The sequence below is a fragment of the Cyprinus carpio genome, chromosome B16, assembly GCF_018340385.1.
Source record: "Cyprinus carpio isolate SPL01 chromosome B16, ASM1834038v1, whole genome shotgun sequence".
Classification (NCBI taxonomy): domain Eukaryota; kingdom Metazoa; phylum Chordata; class Actinopteri; order Cypriniformes; family Cyprinidae; genus Cyprinus; species Cyprinus carpio.
The window spans coordinates 4524339-4543400 of NC_056612.1; the positions used below are offsets into that span (position 1 = coordinate 4524339).

Sequence of the window (19062 nt, forward strand, 5' to 3'; positions counted from 1 at the left end):
TTCAGATGACAATAACAAGTGAAAATTCTTATTTGGGTCATACTTCCAAATCTAGAATGATTCCAAAGTATAGTGTTTAAACCAGACAGCCACACATACTTCTTTAAAAACATTAGATTCATCCGCCTGGAGCACAACCCACATGATGAAAATAATTCAGCAAATAGCTGCAGTTGCAGGTTTCAAACAGAGATGGCGACAAAGAGGTAAAACCTACAGACTGCAGCTTTAATGAAACATTACAAAGGCAACACACCAATAATTCAAGCACAATAAGACCACATGTAAACGCAAATGTGACTGTGGTGCTTTCACAACAAAACTCTATTTAAGCATGTGGCATATGTTTATGTCAGGATTCGTTTGTGTTTGTTTTGGTTTTAGATGGTTAGCACATGACCTAGTTTTCAGTTAGTTTCCTTGGCTACTCATTGTTTAATTTGCACACCTGCTGTTCATTTCTTTGATTGGTGTAGTCTGCCTATTTAAAGGTACAGTTCACCCAAAAAATTTAAATTCTAGCATTAATTACTCGCCTGCATGTCTTTCCAAACCCATAAGACCTTTGTTCATCTTCAGAATACAAATTAAGATATGCGTGTGTATTCTTCTGCTCGTAAACAAGGCGCAGCGCATGCGTGTTCTGCGTCAGCTTAATGGCACCAGAGGGACGCAGAGGAGAAGAATACTGATACATACATTCTGATAAAAAAAAATGTACAGCCTGAAGGCACTGTAAGTCGCTTTGGATAAGAGTGTCTGCTAAATGCATAAATGTACATGTAAGAATTGTTGAATAATGTCATTATTTTTGTTTTCTTTGCACACAAAAAAGTATTCTGGTAGCTTCATAAAATTACAGTTGAAGCACAGATGTCACATGGACCATTTGAACGATGTCCTTTCTACGTTTCTGTGCCTTGATCGCGGTAGGACCCTTGCTGTCTATGCAGGGTCAGAGAGCTCTCAGATTTCATCAAAAATATCTTTAGTTGTGTTCTGAAGATGAATGAAGGTCTTAAGTGTTTGGAACGACATGAGGGTGAGTAATTAATAACAGAACTTTCCTTTCTGGGTGAACTATCCCTTTAAGTACTGTGTTTAGTAACTCCCCTTACTTATACTTGGGAAATCTTCTTGGGTTAATTTCTTCTGTTCGGTCTGTCAAGCTCAGATGCAAATAAAAACATGAACACTCTAGAGCTGCTTCATAGTCATAACTGAACAGCTTAACCACTGTTTTCTCACTACTGTCATTTTTGTTGTGTTTATTTTGCTATTGAGAGGAAAGCGCAGAGCACATACTTACATATTCATTTGGATGGCATTGGGATGTTCCATAAGAGTAGGCTAAGCGAAGAATGACAAAAAGTATGGTCATGAGTATACTGGGGCTTTAGGTAATAAACTTTGGTTTGGGTAACTCTATATTAAGTTTCTCATGACAGTTCTTTCAAAACTAGTTATTAAGGCAGTCTTAACATAGTGGCTATGTGACTAGCCCCTGGAATCAATGAAACATCTAGAGCCTAATCAATATAGGAACTTGAACTGGCAGGGGAAAACAATTGGCAGCCAATACCTAATAACAGTGAGTGTGTGTGTAAGTGTGTGTGTGTGTGTGTGTGTGTGTGTGTTTCGAAAGGGGGAAAAAGGAGGTTCTTCAAAAAACATGCCAACCCAGAATTTACAAATATGTCCCACTCTTTTTCCCGATTTTAAAAAGAAAATAAATATTCAGAATCTTTCATACATTCTGCTTTGACAAAGGAGGCTTTTATCTTGGTCCCATTAGCATTTTTGGCACTGGAGCAATTTACATTTTTATAGCATAATTAATGAACAAGAAAGTAATTTACATTTTTCCTCTGTTCACTGTCACACTGTGTGGATAATATATTTTATTTCAGGGGCCAGTATTTGGGAATTTGGACAGTGTGTGAAGGAAAGGGAACGGCAAGGTGAGAGGATGAATAACCCATTCTTCTTTAAAATCCAGTGCAGGGCAGACGTTCCTCTTTCAGGTGCAAATGGAAGGTAATGTGTACGACACATCAGCTGTCTCTTTCTGGGCCGGTTGCATAAACTGTTTAGACAAGTCTTAATAATTTAGTCACCTCATTTTTTTTTCTTCAAGACTGGTTATAACTTTTAAATTCAGTTATGAAAAGGTTGATTGTTCTTATTTGTATTGGAAAAGTAAGACTGATTACCCCTTGACAACTGCTAGTTGGTCAAACTAGTTCTTAAGACACAGTCTTATGCAACTGGCCCCAGATTTGGAGAAATGTAGCATTGCATCACCTACTCACCAGTGGATCCACAGTGACTGGGTGCCGTCAGAATGAGAGTCTAAACAGCTGATAAAAACATCACAATAGTCCACATGAGTCTTATCTATTAATTATGATTTGTAAACAGTGCTTGATCTGTGCATATTTCTCTCCTGATTCAGACGAGACAACTTTTTCATGAGAGGAAGCACTATTATGGACTAGTTTTAGTATTTTGGCCAGATTAATTATGAAATTCAGCTTAATGATGGATTTGTTTCTTACAAACACAGCTTTTTGCGTCACATGATGTTAACATGGTGGACTGGAGTGGTGTGGATTACTTGTGGATTATTGTGATGTTTTTATCAGCTGTTTGGACTCTCATTCTGACGGCACCCATTCACTGCAGAGCATCCATTGCTGAGACACTGATGCAATGCTACATTTCTCCAAATCTGATGAAGAAACAAATTAATCTAAATCTTAAATTGTCTAAGGGTGAGTGCATTTTCAGCAAATTTTACTTTTTGGGTGAACTACACCTTTAAAACTTCACAGGGCTCATTTTTTATGCCTCGTGTGACGGGTCCATAAATATATTAATATTTGGTTAGATGTTACCTCAGGACATAGGTGAGTCTGCCTAAAGGAAGTGTCACGTGAGACAATTTTTTTTTTTTTTTTACTGGTTTTATTCTCAAAAAGAATGAGAACTAGTGCAGCACTTCTGTGTTAAATTATGATACGATATAATGTAACTAACATGGCATTTTGTTTTTATGTGAAATGAAAACCATACAACAGTAAATGGTATTACAGAGAGAATCCCTGCAGACATGACATGTGAATACACATAAATGCCGAATACACCACTGCTAATACCTGCTGAAAACACTTTAAAAATACAAAAGAGAAATGGTGCTTTAAACTGTTTTTGCTATCTTAGAAAATACCTCAACGTCTATTGAGCACTACTAAAAACTACTGAACATTTCTGCCATTAGTGCCCAGGTAGAATATTAATAGAAACAGTTCATTTGTCTTATATTGACCTTTTGTCACACTATCTGTAAAATTTCAGATTTCAAATTTCACAAATCATGAACATACACAAAGGTATGATATGACATAAAAAATATTTCACAGAAAAATATTCAATAATTATTTTTATTTTTATAGAAGCTTGTCAATTTCATTGTTAGTTTGTGTAGTAATATTGTGTTCACTTCTAATGACAAAATAAAATGATTTTGGCATCATTTTAAATAATAATAATTTAAAAACAAATGATAATATAATCAGGTGCAAGCCACTAGTACTTTTGTTTATTTTTGTGTGGAACTTCCACGTGTGACAGCTTGCCCCAGTCTCTCCAGTGCAATGCATAACACACATCATCTGTGTGTGACATGATCTTCATGAGCCCACATTATCACACTGTCATATGAAGCCTCCTACCCCTTTCGACGAGGACATCATCTCATCACGCTAACAGCTGAAGCAGAGAGGTGAAGGAGCAGAAGTCTGCTTCACAGACAGTCAGTCAGTCAGTCACACGCTGCGGCGCGCAACCGTGCGCTCGGTCACTCGCTTCGCTCTCCGTGCGCGCAGAGGCAGCAGCATCAGCAGCACAGCACACACGCGTAACCGATGGAGCAGATAGACGACGAACTGCTCGGCAGCTGCAGCGGAATAACGAGCGAGAGCGAGAGCATCATGCGCCTGGAGGAACCGCGCGCTCTGCCATGCTGAGCATCTCCCTCGCGCTCCTGCTGGCTCTGAGCGCTTCCGCCCGCTGCGCCCACAGCTGGAGCGACGAGGACCTCCTGCTGCCGCCCATCAACTCCTCCGGGAGACTCCTGGCCAGCCTGGACGTGGATGTGGGCTACTCCAAGAGATCCGTGGAGGAGCCCGAAGCCTCCTCGCAGTGCAACGTGAGCGTGGAGAGGCTCCCCACCAAACTCGTGGCGCGCTGGGACAGCAACTTCGGCTTCCAGTGCGACGTGCTCATGTACACCACCAACAGCCACGGCAAGGCGTTCTTCTCCGCCGCCTTCAACCGGGCGATCTCGCCGGTCTACATCGAGCACCTGGGCGTCACGGGCGGCCAGCAGGAGTTCAGGCTGTGCGTGGGATGCGGTCTGTCCCGGTACCGGAGATTCAGACGGGGCAGGTCAGAGGGTCAGCAGACGGGCGACTCTGTGCACTTCTGCTGCGTGGATTTCGCTCTGGACGAGCTGAAGGGGGACCGGAGCTGGAGGCTCAACCGCAAGCCCATCGAATCCACTCTGGTGGCGTGCTTTATGACTTTAGTCATCATAATATGGAGCGTCGCTGCCCTCATATGGCCAGTTCCCATTATCGCGGGATTTCTGCCCAATGGAATGGAGCAGAGACGGCAGAGGTAATAGAACCGGACAGGACAGAATTCAAATGTAGGCTAATATAGGCTCCTAAACTAGTTGACTTGCCAAACATCCATATGCTTAGTGACACACGTGTCATACATGTGCTTAAACCGTGTTTGAAACTGCTATTAAAGCTGCATCTCCTGATGGATGGAGGTATTTTATTATAGATTTCATTTGTTTTTATAAATTGATTGTAATAGAGATACATTATATCATGTGATATTCAGATATCAATTCAAATGTTTGTAATGTTTTTATCTTATACGATTTCTAGTGTTTATTTAAAAATACGGAGAATGTCTCAGGACGCATGTGCGCATAAAGACAAGTTGGTTGGAACATTTATACGAAAAAAAAAACTAGCAGACATATTCCAATGGTTTTCAAATGTTTGAGGACTGATTTCTTGTGTTTGTATTTGTTTGTAATAATAATAATAAAACGCGATTAGACGTTTCTTTAATGTGGAAAACTCGATTATAGCTTGACAGGCAATCTATTTGTAAAAAGTGAACAAATTTGTATAAGGTTTATACTTTATAGATCTGTCATAACTGTTATTAATATCAATAAAAGCATAAAATATTCCTTTGTGGAGGTTTTGTAGCAGAAGAGCCAGACTCACTCTCTCTGTTAGTATTTCAACATTATGTATACAAAACGTTAGTAGAGACTGCAAGAACTAAACTGGGTGTGTCTGATTAAGGAGACATACAAAAGGTGCAGGGGTCCTCCAGGACAGGTTTGGGAAGCACTGGTCTATGGGTATCATGTTTCATTAGGGCCCGAGCACCGATGTTGCGAGGACCCTCTTGGAAATGCTCCGTTTATTATTAAGTTTTGGATTGCATTGAGAGAATATGTAAAAAAGTAAAAATGGGCAATGGCAGACTTTTTTACGCTTTGATAATATTATTTTGATAAAATTCTAAATAAGACATGATTAAAATGAAATAATGCCAATGGAGGGAGAATGAATGAATAAAAACATAGTTTACATGCATTACTTGACATAAGAAATGCCCTAGGAATCACTGCCACCACTGTAATCATAACTCAGCTCTGAACTGTAAGGATTATTGTCTTGTTGCATGCTGAATTTACTCACATGCATTAAGGAAAGCTGTGCTAACTGACCTCTATAATGACCTTTATTTCTGCCGTGACTCTCTTATAGTGCAGCTCTGCCTGAACAAACACCATCTCTACTGATCTCTCTAAAAGAGTGAAATAGGGTTTTAGATATATTTGTGCAAACATATAAACTGATCATTTCCCACAGGACAACTGTTTAGTTTAAAGTGTTGTGTTTCCAGAGCCTTTAGCTCATCTCAGCCCAAACTAAACTAAGTATGGACCAATAAGAATATTAAAGGGCATTCATTTGAGTGAATGTGTGTTTTCTGCCTTTCAAATGCATTTGATGTGTTTTGATAGTACACTTGTACACTTCATTCACTACCATATAGTGCCTTTTTTAAAATAGTACAAATTATTATTATTATATTGTATTTTTTGTGGAAATCAACATTACGCACCAAGTGCGGCCGTGGAGTTTGTATTGGACCTAGATCATTCATTCAATGTGCACACATTTTTTTTTTGTTTCATCTTGCATGTCACAAATATTCTAAAAAGGATGAGTAATTAAATACTGACTGAAAAACACACATATGGTGTTGATAAATGGTTACATTTGTTATACGGGACAAAGATACTGCAATCTGTTTCCGGATGGCATGCACAGACAGACCGACAGGTTTTGGCCTGTTCCCATTTGCAACAAAGTGTGTGTGGGGGGGCTTTAGTCATAAAAGGGTTTTGATGCAACTACCTGGTGCTTTCCCATTTGCCAAAAATTTACATTGTTCTGGGAAAAGAGACAAGGGTGTTTTAAGCAGCTACTGACCAGGACTTACCTGTTCTGATGAATGAGGTTATCAAATTTGAGGCGGGACTAACACATAACACACTTAGTTGCGTTACTACACGCTGTTTACATGACAAGTCGGTAAATGAGTCTGCTTTCAAGTCATTTTATTCTCTGTCTTAAGTTTTTCAGGTGACCCGAGTGAACACGAGGTCGTTTTGACATGTTCTTTAACCATTTTCACGCTCGAGGCGGACTCACACAGGCGGCGTGGATGGGCGACACTTATTTTGTTTTCGATACGATACCGATATTTTTCAAGGCAGTATCATCGATATCGATACAATACTTCTGAACTAAACTTTTAAATTATGAAATTTATTAAATTATTAAATTACTAAGAGTAAAATGGGTAATGATAACCAATTAACTTTGTTTAAAACGCATTTTAACATTCAATACCCCTTAATTGTAACTTATTAGGTTATATTTTTGTTTACACACGATTCAAATCTACAACTACTACAGTTGAACTATGGTCACTTTAGTAAAACCATGGTTTATTTTCATAAGGGACTGCCAGTGACAGGCTGCTGCACGCATAAAATGCAACCTTTTTTGACAGTGTATGATTTATATTAACATTCAATAAATGTAATTGCACAAACTATGTAGGATAATTTCAATTTGTTTATTGTGAAATAAATCAAACATATATGTTTTTTCTTCTATCCCCTGGTAAGCATTGTTCATGGCTGCCGTTCCCATAAGCTTTAATGCTTTCTTATGATACTTTGTGAAGCGCGGCTCTGTTTGAATGCACTGTCAGAAGTGAGTGAACACTCTCTGTCATGGATTGGTTCTGTCTTGCAACATATTTGTGTGTTCAGATGAGCAGGAAAACAGTTCTATCCTACACGATTATTTACTAACATGCGTTATTCGTCCAATGCAATGCATTTTTTTTTTTTTTTTTTTTTGTTAAATAAATAAAATCACGTAAATAAAACACACCGTAGTATCGATATTTTGGATACTCGCGTCAGTCAGTATCGCTATATCTTCGGATACTTGTATCGATACGCCCATCCCCACGGAGCGGGTGACTAATGTCTGTCGCGAACCAGGAAGCGCTTTCTTCTGAAGAACACCGAAGACTAATATATCTACTGTCGATGGCGCACGCGTACACTTTTAGCCCACTGTAAGGAGTTTTAATGTTAAAAAGTCATGCGAATTTGGCGGTTCACGTGCTTTTCACTCTTTTTTGGGATTTTCCTGTCGTCAGTCCCGGAGCTCACAGGTAACAGCCAAACCCACACATGCGAGACTTACCTGCACAGGTATTAGCCTAGGATTCATCGATGTGATGTCCGGGAAACTGGGATTAATCCACTTCTCAAACTTAAACTTCGACTGATTTTATAAACTTTTAAGGAAATGGTTCCAGTTTACACAATTTGCTTTGATGTTTGGTCAGTATTTTAGTAGTTTTTTAAATGTCTTTTCACTTTAGAAATGAATTATGGTTTCGCAAAAATAGAAAAAATACAGGTCAACAATGTGCTCCGTCTCCTGAGATAAAAAAAAAGTGACAGCAGGGTGTTGCATTCATTGATTTATTGGATTTATGCTGGCTAGTGACACATTTCACTGGATGTTTCAAGCTCTTTTCCACACACACACACACACACACTCTCCTGAGATAAAATAAAAGTGACACACACACACACACACACACACACACACACACACACACACACACACACACACACAAACATTTAACTGCTATTTTGGGGGTGATCAACATGCATAATTTTTTTTATTATTCTTTTTTTTTGTGTGCTTTTATAAATAATTGCAGGCTATGATTTTGTCGAAAAGAGTTTACAGTGGTTAAAGTGTCTAATATATATACTTTTTCTATATATAGTCATTCAGTTTAACCTAACATTTTGATGTTAAAAGTCTGTGCATCATTTCAGGTAGTGCAGAGCTCCGTATTGCTGTTGAACCGGACACAACCATTCTCATTAATAGTGCTCACACAAATACACAGTGCACAGTTTGCATCAGACAGGACACACAACAGTTGTGCCAGTCCTCTGCGGTCCTCAGAAGTGACACGCGTTTGGATTTCAACTGCTCACAGCCAGAGAATGTGTTCACCGTACAGATCATCAGAGATAATGGTGAGAGCTTTTATCCTTTACATTTTCATTTAAACATTATATGTGTGTGTATATATATATATATATGTATGTATGTATGTATGTATGTATGTATGTGTGTGTGTGTGTGTGTGTGTGTGTGTTGTAATTGTACATAAAGTGTGTAAACTCTCAGTACCTATTAACCTTCTGGTGGTCCTCACGTGATGGGCAAAAGTGACCAAATTTATATTTTTATTTCAATCCAAATTATTGTACTAAATTGTAGTTGGATTATTTGTTTAATTTAAATGTTTTTTTTCATCTTACTAAATTTCATTTATGCTGCAGTCCATTTATCGACTGTTAACCCCTTTTTGAGCGTAGACCTGAAAATGTAATATCCAACTTAAATAGCCATAAATCTTTAACACTTTGGAACACAGCTGGTGTCTTTTCCAAGAAGACACTTGGAATATTATTGCTGAAGTCAAGTGAAAAATAAAAAATAACAATGGAAATAAAAAATGGAAATTAAAGAAGTTTTTTATTGTTACAAAAAAAAAAAAAAACAAGAATAGCATTTTCAAATGTTATATAAAATATATATCTTCCAAGACACATTTAACTCTAAAACTGAAGAATTAAAAAAAATAATGTAAGGTTGATATCAGAAAAAAAAAAATCAGTAAGACTTTGTTTCAGTACCAAGCATTTCCACTAGAAACCAATTTCCTTTAATTAATTTTCAGTGCTATCATGTATATATATTATTATTATTATTTTTTTATTATTATTATTTTTATTATTATTTTTTATTTTGGTTTACATAGCAAGTGGCAGTACCTTTACCAAGTTTCATACCATTCCATCAAAGTAAAAAAAAAAAAAAAGACTTCAGTCACAAATGACTAAAGAGCACCAGAGGGTTTTAAAAGCTAACTTTTACATTATTCTCCATCTTAAATTACTAAACAATTATAGCTTGCAGATGTTTATTTGTTTTCAGATTAATATATCTACTGTATTCTTTCTTTGACGCACACGTTTGCTCCACAGTGATGTATAACATTGAACCCAAAGAACACAATGCCTTTCAAAAGTTCAATCGCACCTTCATCTGGAATCTGAAGCCGCCAGATAAAAAGACCTTACATTTGAATTTCAGTAGTACTGGTTTACAGCAGATTCAACCCACAGACAGCTGCCCAGACAAACACGTTTACATGCTCGCAGTGGACAATATCAGCGTTGGGAGGTTTTGTCAGAATGGAACCATTAGACAAGTGGATGTGTGTAACGTTGGCAAACTGTCTTTGGAAGTGTCTGGAGGTCGAGCTCTGGACGAGAAGGTTATCGGTGTGTCACTGGGACCTCTCATTAACTGTAAGCAAACGTGTATATTTAAGCACAAATTGTCTAAACAAAGTCGACATACAGTATATGAGAAATGTTGTACTTTATTTTACAGCACTGGCAAATTTCCATGTTGTTCTCCCAGAGAGGAGTTCAACCCAGGACTTCTTTACCCCAGTCGCTTTTCCTGAAAATGCAGAGACAGTGTGGTATTTCACCGTTCCTCAGGCGTACTACACTGATGTGCGCATTCTGAGCTACACTGTTCCAGCATGCCTCCAGCCTGAAAACATCCCTACAATGAAGTACACTTGGCAGGGCAAAGAGCCTCTGGTGAAGCTGATGAATGTAAGCCAGCCGTCGGTGGAGCCTGGAAACTTTAACCTCTCCATTAAGAACTGCAGACTGTCCGGACCACAGCCTCCATCACAAGACCTAATGGTGCGCTTCCAGATCTCTGCCATCAAGAGAAGCAAGGGTAGGTAACATAAATGATTTGCTTTCATAATTAGAATTGTGTATTTATAGCTACTTTTATAGAAATCATATTGGGTCATTCTGTGTCAACTCAACCAGAGGGCTCTGACTAAGATTGTTTGATTTGTTTGTTTGGTTGGTGGAGAAAAAACAACATAAATGAAGACGAGAAGCCAAAATACTAAATTCTATGGATGCATATTTACTGAGTAATCCACTATTTTTAAAAAGAAGACAAAGTGACAGTTCTTATGTTAGACCTTGAGCTACGGGGGAGGAACAATTCTGAAAAAGAAATGGCAGCCTTATTATTTCATTTTTAAACCGAGATTGATAGGTCTAATATTAAAAATCAGTTCACTTCTGCAGTCCCTGTTGCATTATATGCCAAGGGTCAAAAATCACCTTTCACATTTAATTCCAAAGTTTGCATGCCTGTAACTCAAGAAATATAAAATGTCTCAATATCCTTTCTTAGCAAAAATTTCTTTTGGTATCTTCATTTTTAAGGCCCTATATGATTCAGTTCCAGGGATATTAGCTCTCAATGTGGCTCCATACCCATCTGAGTGCCATAGATTTTTTTTTTTTTTGCAAAGTTTGTCTGCCTGTAACTCCAGAAGTATTAAATATATCTCAATATCCTTTTGGATTCTATACTTAACAAACTGTATTTTTGATTTTGTAAATTTTTAAGGAACTATATGGTTCAGACCCAGAGAAATTGTGGCTCTCTTGTGGCTCCATGTGCACATTTTTTAATTTTACTCATTGTCAGTGGTCAAAAACCTTATTTTCATTCATGTAGTTTATATAGTGTAGCCAAAAGTGTGTTGTTCTCGAACACTGGGTTTAGAAGATTTTAGAAGATATTTTAGATTTGTTGCATTTGTATGTGATTGTTTTCTTGACACATTTTTATTATTATTGATTAATAGCTTTATCATTATTGATTTACTTTGGGTACACAAGGCCTAACTTTGATTGAGCCATCTGTTGTGTCATTGTGGAAAACCCAAGCAGGGCATGACTCATGAATACAGGATATGAGAAGAGAGCTTGCTTTCTTTTCAGTGGATTTTGAAGAGCCTCGGGTCTCGCAGGAGTTGCTTCTTAAGCTACTTTAGTCAGCCTTGCTTTTTCACGTTTGATCAGGGTGGAGAAGGATGAAATATAGAGCAGCAGTCATTGAATCAACACTGATTTCAGGCAGTGTTTCAACATCGAGCAGACAATCATGACAAACATTATATCTTAAATGCAGTAGGGATTTTTGCTTTTAATTTCATCCCTTGTTTAAATATTTTTATCATGTTGGAGTAACATGTTAAAGTTACAATTATAGCAAGTGTCAAGTGCGTATATGCTTTGAGGTGAATAAAGATGCATAAAATGTTCTACTATATAAAATATAAAATATTTTTTTATATAAAAATATTTTTTCAAAGTTTTTAAAAAATCATATGCTAACAGTGCCGATTTCAATTACAATTTCATTATTTCAAATGTAGGCGCGTTGCGCGTGGCAAGCGCGCTCATAATGTAAGAGACGCCGGCGCGACCACAACAGTGCCCAACATCAAATGGCAAACATAATGCAAGAGGAACGAAACTGCTCGTTATTGTGTGGTTGACGGACCGTTTATCAGTTTGGACCAGTGCAGCGCGAGCCGATCGTGATCATGTGACGCTGTTACCACACAGCGTTAATAAGAGATCCAGTAAAGAAAGCATTTGAATTTGCCACAGAAGTAATAACATCGCTGCGAGATCTAGAGAGAAACATTCACATTTCTCCGTTATTAACGGATCAAACAGCGCGTGGAAACCAGGAAGAAACATTGTGCCGCGAATGAACTATACAGTGTCCAGATCTGCAACATTCACCATGGATTTACTGTAGTAACACTGACTGCAACCATGAAAGTTTGGCAGGAATAGTAGGCTATAATGCCTTCAAGTAACATTACGTCGGTTTTATTTTGACATTATGAATACAATTGCTGCCCTCAAATGTTAATCTGAAATAAAATAAACCTTGGTTTATAACTACTTACAATATTTCATTTTTTCCAAGAAGCTGTTTTTGTTTTATATGCTCAAAAGAAGAATCAATTATAGCTCCAGAATTACTCAAAGTAAAAAATATCACACTTTATTATGTTAGTTTTAATATAAAAAAAAGAAATCAAGGAAATTTCTCTGGCATTTCTTTCTTTTTGCTGTATCAAAAACGTACCGAACCGTACCGTGAAACAAGTGAATCGTATCGAACCGAACCATGAATTTTGTGAACCGTTACACTCCTTATATATATATTAGTGCTGGGAAAAAAATTAATTGCATCCAAAATAAAAGTTTGTGTTTGCATAATATATGTGTGTGAACTGTGTATAATTATTTTGTATATAAATACACGCATATGCATGTATTAATTTAATTTTTTTTGCATGTATATACTGTATATACATTTATACATAATTTATATTATAAATATAAATAATTTATATATAAATAAATAAAAATATTAAATATATACATGCATATGTGTGTATTTATATATACAAAATAATTATACACAGTACACACATATATATTATGCAAACACAAACTTTTATTTTGGATGCGATAAATTTTTTCCCAGCACTAATATATATATATATATATATATGGGGGGGGGGTCATGGATTGTTAAATATGTACATAGGGGGGGCCCCAAGGAAAAAGGTTGGGAACCACTGGTCTATGGGACAGTCTTAGGGCCTTTACATAGTCAACGCGAGCAAGCAATGCCAGCGACGCGAACGACGCGCTCCCTTTCATAATCTAAACAGTGGACGCAAGCGTCACGGGCGATGCGTGTATGCAATACACCGCTCAAGCAACAGGGGGTAGTAGAGTCGGGTGATATTAGTAGAGTCGGGTCACGTGATATTCAGATCAAAATGGCAACTGAAGAGGAGTGCATTCTATTGATGATTTTACATCGGCGGCAACAAAGGCAGCGCAGAGATAGGCGGTGGTATGTTATACGTATAAGCTCGCATAATTTTTCCTCTTCGCCCGCCATTGTATTCAAACCTTCTTCTTCTGTAAACACAATATACTTGAATTAATGTACAATACTTGCAATGTCACCCTCACCGACAACGCATAGTATTGCATGCAACGGCGCGTCACGTATCAAAAACTAGGACCACACATTTGGCTACGCGGCTATGCACCGACGCATAATGGCGGCCGAAGCGTAACGATGCGTAGCCTTGGGGACGCGTATGCGTACAGATGCGTTGACTATGAAACGGCCCTCAAGCCTCCCTGTTTTCATCCAAAATATCTTAAATTGTGTTTGGGGTGGAGTATCCCTTTAAATTTATGCTGTTTTTTTTTTTTAAGCTGTTTATATGTGGTCAACTTATTGGACATAATTTGTGTAAAATCAAGCTTGTAAAATTCATCCAGAGGAAAGTTTTTCAAATGTGTTGAGTGTGTCAAAAATACTTCTAGAAAAAGATCATTTGAAACAAATTTGAAAAAGTAACTCTGGAATTCAAATTGCTCATTATACTTCCAAAAAGTTATCAGTTTGCAAAACACACATGACTTGTGTTACCCTCGTAACTGATTATGTTTAACACCAGAAATCCGCTTATTGTGAGAAAGCTGTTTACCCCATAAAAGCGGTGTTTTACATGCACTGTGTTAGCAACATATTCTTTATTTATAACACAATGCGGTGCCATAACTTTAGTCCTTCGATGCACATGAACACACTTCAGAAACCTGTAAGAACACCGCTTATGCATTTACACGACCAGTTCTATAGCAGAAATCCAGGTGTGTTAAACCAGGCATAATGAAAGTGCTGTTTACATTATTTCTGAATACTGTGTTCTGTGAAAACCCTAGAATAAACCGCTTCTTGTGCACGGAAACATCATCTGCAGGCTCTACAGTTAGCTAATAAAATCATTTTTAGTGATCAACCAATAAATTTGACCTTGTTTAACTTTTCAAAATGTTCAAATTTGACAGCTTTGTCAGTTGATAGCAAACCATTATTTCCCCTTCTAATTCTTTCGGTTAATTTTACGAAAATGTTTTCTTTTCAGCAGGATTTATTGTGCTTTTTTTCTATCATAAAATTTAGCCATACTCTATATATCAGCATCAAATCACCAATCAGCCAGCCTGCCTTCCAGGTATCAGCCATTGGCCACTGAAAAACCCTCAATGGTCAGCAACTAGTAAATTAAACTTTAATCAATAATTCATGTCTGTGTAATTATTTAGCCCATTTATTAAGTGAATGGACCAATAATGTTTCATATGTTTTTGTTTTTTTTTAATCTATTTTTCTTACTCTTTCCGCTGTTGCAGGGCAATGTGAAGGGGATCTGCCGGAGAAGCAAGTACTACAGATACGTGTAAATAAAAAGGATCCCAAGTCAACCTGTGTGTTGAAACTGGATTCGGTAATGATGGACACGATCACCATAGCTTCAGGGAACCATTTTGTCCTGAACTCCTTTGACTGTAACAAGGATGAAGTAGAGTTGACTGTCAACCAGACCATAGGTACTCAACTCTGTCAAATGATGCACCCTGCATTTTTGAGCTTTGAGTTTTTTCACACTGTAAAGTACTCTTGTTTCTCCCAGTCACCATTAGAACAGAATAATCACCAGCTATATCGATATTTAACATAACTTACATGTTTATTATTATTATTTGTGGTGATTATCCGAGCCATTTTTGGTGATGAATAAATTTAGTTTTTTGGTAGAAGTCCAAGATGGGGAGGTTACAAACTGATGAGTTCATTCTACTCTGAATTACCAATAGAATCAGAGGGAAATACAAATGTGTCTAGACCCAAGGTCTAAGAATAATGAATTCTGAGCAGATGGTGGAGCTAAAGTGTTTTACATACAGAAACTAAAAATGGTACAGGTAATTTTTAGACCCTCCCCACTCAGTGTGCCAAATTTCACAACTTTCCTTTAAACAACAGTGGCACAAGAAGAAGAAGAAAAGGGCAATAACCAGGACAATAACTATACAACTAAGTTTTAGTAATCATTCTAATTCTATGAGAATAGGGAAAACTAATGATAACAACACAGGGGAATAATATTGTTGGAATCTCTTTTGATATGAATTTTCTAGCTGATAAAACAATAAAAAATATTGACAGCCAATCAGAACACACACAACTTTTTAAAATGCAAAATCCAGAATTTGACCGATGGCAAAATAGTAGTGCACTCTTAGAATAAACAACCTCATTGTCTACCAGTGTGAACACGTTATATAGTTTATTTTTTTGGACACCTTAAATAGTTGTCCTTATAGTTATCGCTCTTGGTGTCAACCGTCCTGTACACTCCTTCTTGGGCCCTAATGCTGAAATATTCCTCTATTCATTAAACTACTTTGTTTTTTTAATCAATAGAATGTAAAGAATGGAGAGACTGTGCCTCCACTCCATTCCCTCTAACTTTCATCTACGAGCAGCAGTGTATCCCAGGAGTTTTGAAGACGATCATCTGGCATCTTCATGGCCCTCAGAACAGTGCAGTGGAGCTGCAGTCTCCTGCGGGAAGTCTGCGTTACTGTCCGCCTGAAGACAAATGCAACAGCATCATCCTGCTTAATGTGGCCCATGTTAACTCCAGCATCACTCTTGGGCAGTATTGTCCAATGGGAACCATTCAGAAAATCCAAATCCGTGAATCCAAGATTGCAATAACTGCCTCCGTCACGAGTTTCAATGACCGGAATTTGGCAACTAAACCCTTCTTAACCTATTCATTTACACAGGCCATATCAGGTAAATGCTTTCATTATAAATCCAATCCATAAACTGGTAGTGTACCTGCTCAGATTATTACTGATATCAAAAATCAGTGTTTGAGTCTTTACTGTTCCTCATACAGAGCACTATATATTCACTGTTGCACCAAAAATGGATAACCCTACCGTGTTGGCGACCCCAGCCTGGCCGTCTGGAATGAAGGCGTCTAGCACCGTGTCCTGGATTGTTAACCTGGAGCCTCAGTTTAAAAGCAATGTGAAGTTCAGAAATGTCAGCCAGCCCAAGTGTAAGGAGGTGCACACAAACATCGCAGTGCAGACCATTCGCTCTCAAACGACCCTGTACAGCACTAAAAGAGATGAGAAGATTAAGGATCTCCTGGTTCCAGAAAGTTTTTACCTGAACATGACTAACTGCAAGTCACCGACAGGAGCCTTCCGGGCGATGATGGAGGTCACGCTGCAAAACAGCACAAGTGAGACCGCCTTAACTGGCAGCGTACTTTCTTCTGTCCACTAGCATTTCCATGTAATATAGAAAAAAACTTGAATGATGATATGAAATTCGTCATGTTTTCAGATGAGCTTTTGGGCATCATCCTGAGTATCGTGGGAGTTGTGTTGGTGATCGTAACAGCCGTGGGGATCTGTTTTTTCCTCAGGTGAGAACATGTTTTAAATAGAACTGCAAGCAACAATTTTTGAACAGGGGTTCAAAAATTTTCAGTGCATGCATAAATATTGTCTGTTATTTAATAAGCCTGTAATCTTTTTTTTAGGTACTTTTCCATAAAAATACATTTTTTTTTTTTTTTTTTTTTTTACTATTTTTAAGCATTTGTTTATGATCTTATGTCATGTCAAGCTGAGCAAAGCTTGAGCAAAACGCTCAGGACAAGTTCGTGAAATTATGTTTTTTAAAATCTTAAATAATTGTTCAGAATGAGGAGATTGACATGATTTGAATAAACTGTAAAATATTTGTAAAATATTGCATAATATACCATCAGTTACACGCATGTAAATTGTGATAGCATCCCCTGGTGGCTGATTTCTTTTAAATTTCTCAGACTTTCGGGGCCATGAGTCAAACAGGCCCATTGAGTTTCATTCCAGTTGGCCTCTGTTAATAGCAGTCTAGTAGCTGCTGATGCCAGGCATGTTTTTAACATCATCTCAATGGCCTCATAAGCAGTTATAGCACCTTGGACAAAAGCATGCCAATTTTCAAGACAATCGGACCAGCAGTTCCATAGTTGGAGACAATTTCATAATTTTTTTCCTGTTATAGTGTCACCAAGTGACACTATGTCACCTTTTCATGTAACCTCATATTTAGCTCATGCACACTTGTACCAAATTTGATAAAAATATCCATTCAAGAGTTATAACCATTTTAGTAAAAGTGGTCATACCCACTACAAACATTTTGGCATGAAGTAGCAGTAAAAATAAAAACATTTTTTTTTTTTTGAGAATTATTGATATTCAGTCTCAAGAAAATTTCTACACTTGTTTGTTTCCAATCAGGAACTGGGCTTCTCTCTTGAAGCCCTTTCAAGTATTTTATCGAAATTGATTTTTAACAAAACATCGTAATATTACACAGGAAAAAGAAGAGGAATAAGGCTCCCCCAGTGTCCGTCTACAATCCCAGTGAGCACGCTTTCCTTCCAGGCCTGCATGGCATCCCCAAAGCACAGGAGGAGGAGGAGGAGGATCCACACACTTATGTGTACATCGATGAAACTCTAATATATAGCCATCTGCTTAAAGATGATGATGAAAAAGAAGAATATGAAGAAGCCACTGCAGATGAGAGTGATCTCAAGCTGGATTATTCACCTCTGAATAACCCAGCTTTAGCTGAGAGACCAGTCAGAGAAGGTGAAAACCTCGTCACTAAAAGCAGTGCCTTGATTGACAATGAGCTCTATGGTTGTGCTCAGGGACAGTCAACTACATCTGACTCCCCGAAGAGGAGAGGGGCTATGAAACAAGACCGTGTGTGTGAGGGGAACAGTCCTGATTAAATAGAATGCACTACTGTAAACTAAAGTTTCTTTTTGACTCTCCATCTAATTTGTTTTTTTTATTTAGTTTTTTTTGTTGTGAGGATGCTTGTTTTTTTAGATTGCATGTAATTTTTAAAATTAAAACATCTGTTTATTTATTCACAGCTAAAAAAGTTAAGTTGTATTCTCTAGAAAAAGACTGAAAACGGTTTGTGATTAGGGCGTGACCCAGGGGTTTTGTTGCAGACCTTAGAAAATTGTTTATGATAGCAAAGTCTTCTAATAGGCCAATGGCTTCAATCACAGAAATTTGAATGGTTTCCACTACAAATACCATCACAGACATTACAAACCATCAGCTTTTAACCATTAAAACCATAAAAAAATGGTTTCCTGTAGTGTTTTGGGACATATTCCAGTAGAATTTAGTGGTGTTAACAAGCTGCCAATAGAAGGTGGCCAATAACCAGTAGAGATCAACAGGGACCATTACAGTTTCCATTAAAACCAGTATAATTCCCATTATAACTAATAAAACCATTACAAATTCTGTAATGGTCTCTCTCTCTCTCTCTCTCTCTCTCTCTCTCTATATATATATATATCAATTTCAGCAGGGTCCGCACTCATCTCTTCTGGAAGTTTGGTAAACAGGTGTGAAAAACCATGAAAAGTGTGGACTGGTTTATG

General features: G+C 37.6%; 2 protein-coding genes across 5 annotated transcripts; both read left to right on the forward strand.

Annotated features, from left to right (window-relative positions):
- The first annotated feature begins 3664 nt into the window (after nucleotides 1–3664).
- On the forward strand, nucleotides 3665–5274 carry LOC109076101 (transmembrane protein 158-like). The gene has a single exon (XM_019091906.2). It carries the CDS (start codon nucleotides 4022–4024, stop codon nucleotides 4682–4684), a length of 663 nt encoding a protein of 220 aa, XP_018947451.2. The 5' UTR covers nucleotides 3665–4021; the 3' UTR covers nucleotides 4685–5274.
- Nucleotides 5275–7587: 2313 nt separating this feature from the next.
- On the forward strand, nucleotides 7588–18466 carry LOC109076108 (CUB domain-containing protein 1-like). 4 transcript variants are annotated; one of them, XM_042740394.1, is made up of 9 exons: nucleotides 7588–7860; nucleotides 8526–8749; nucleotides 9908–10093; nucleotides 10179–10541; nucleotides 14921–15118; nucleotides 15996–16373; nucleotides 16480–16833; nucleotides 16938–17019; nucleotides 17967–18466. In XM_042740394.1, the coding sequence occupies exons 1-9, from the start codon at nucleotides 7775–7777 to the stop codon at nucleotides 18388–18390; spliced, it is 2295 nt and encodes a 764-aa protein (XP_042596328.1). In that variant the 5' UTR covers nucleotides 7588–7774; the 3' UTR covers nucleotides 18391–18466. The 4 variants fall into 4 exon arrangements, with proteins under 4 accessions (XP_042596328.1, XP_042596325.1, XP_042596326.1 ...); XM_042740391.1 differs by having other exon boundaries at nucleotides 7590–7860; nucleotides 9767–10093; XM_042740392.1 differs by having other exon boundaries at nucleotides 7592–7860; nucleotides 8543–8749; nucleotides 9767–10093.
- The last annotated feature ends 596 nt before the right edge of the window (nucleotides 18467–19062 follow it).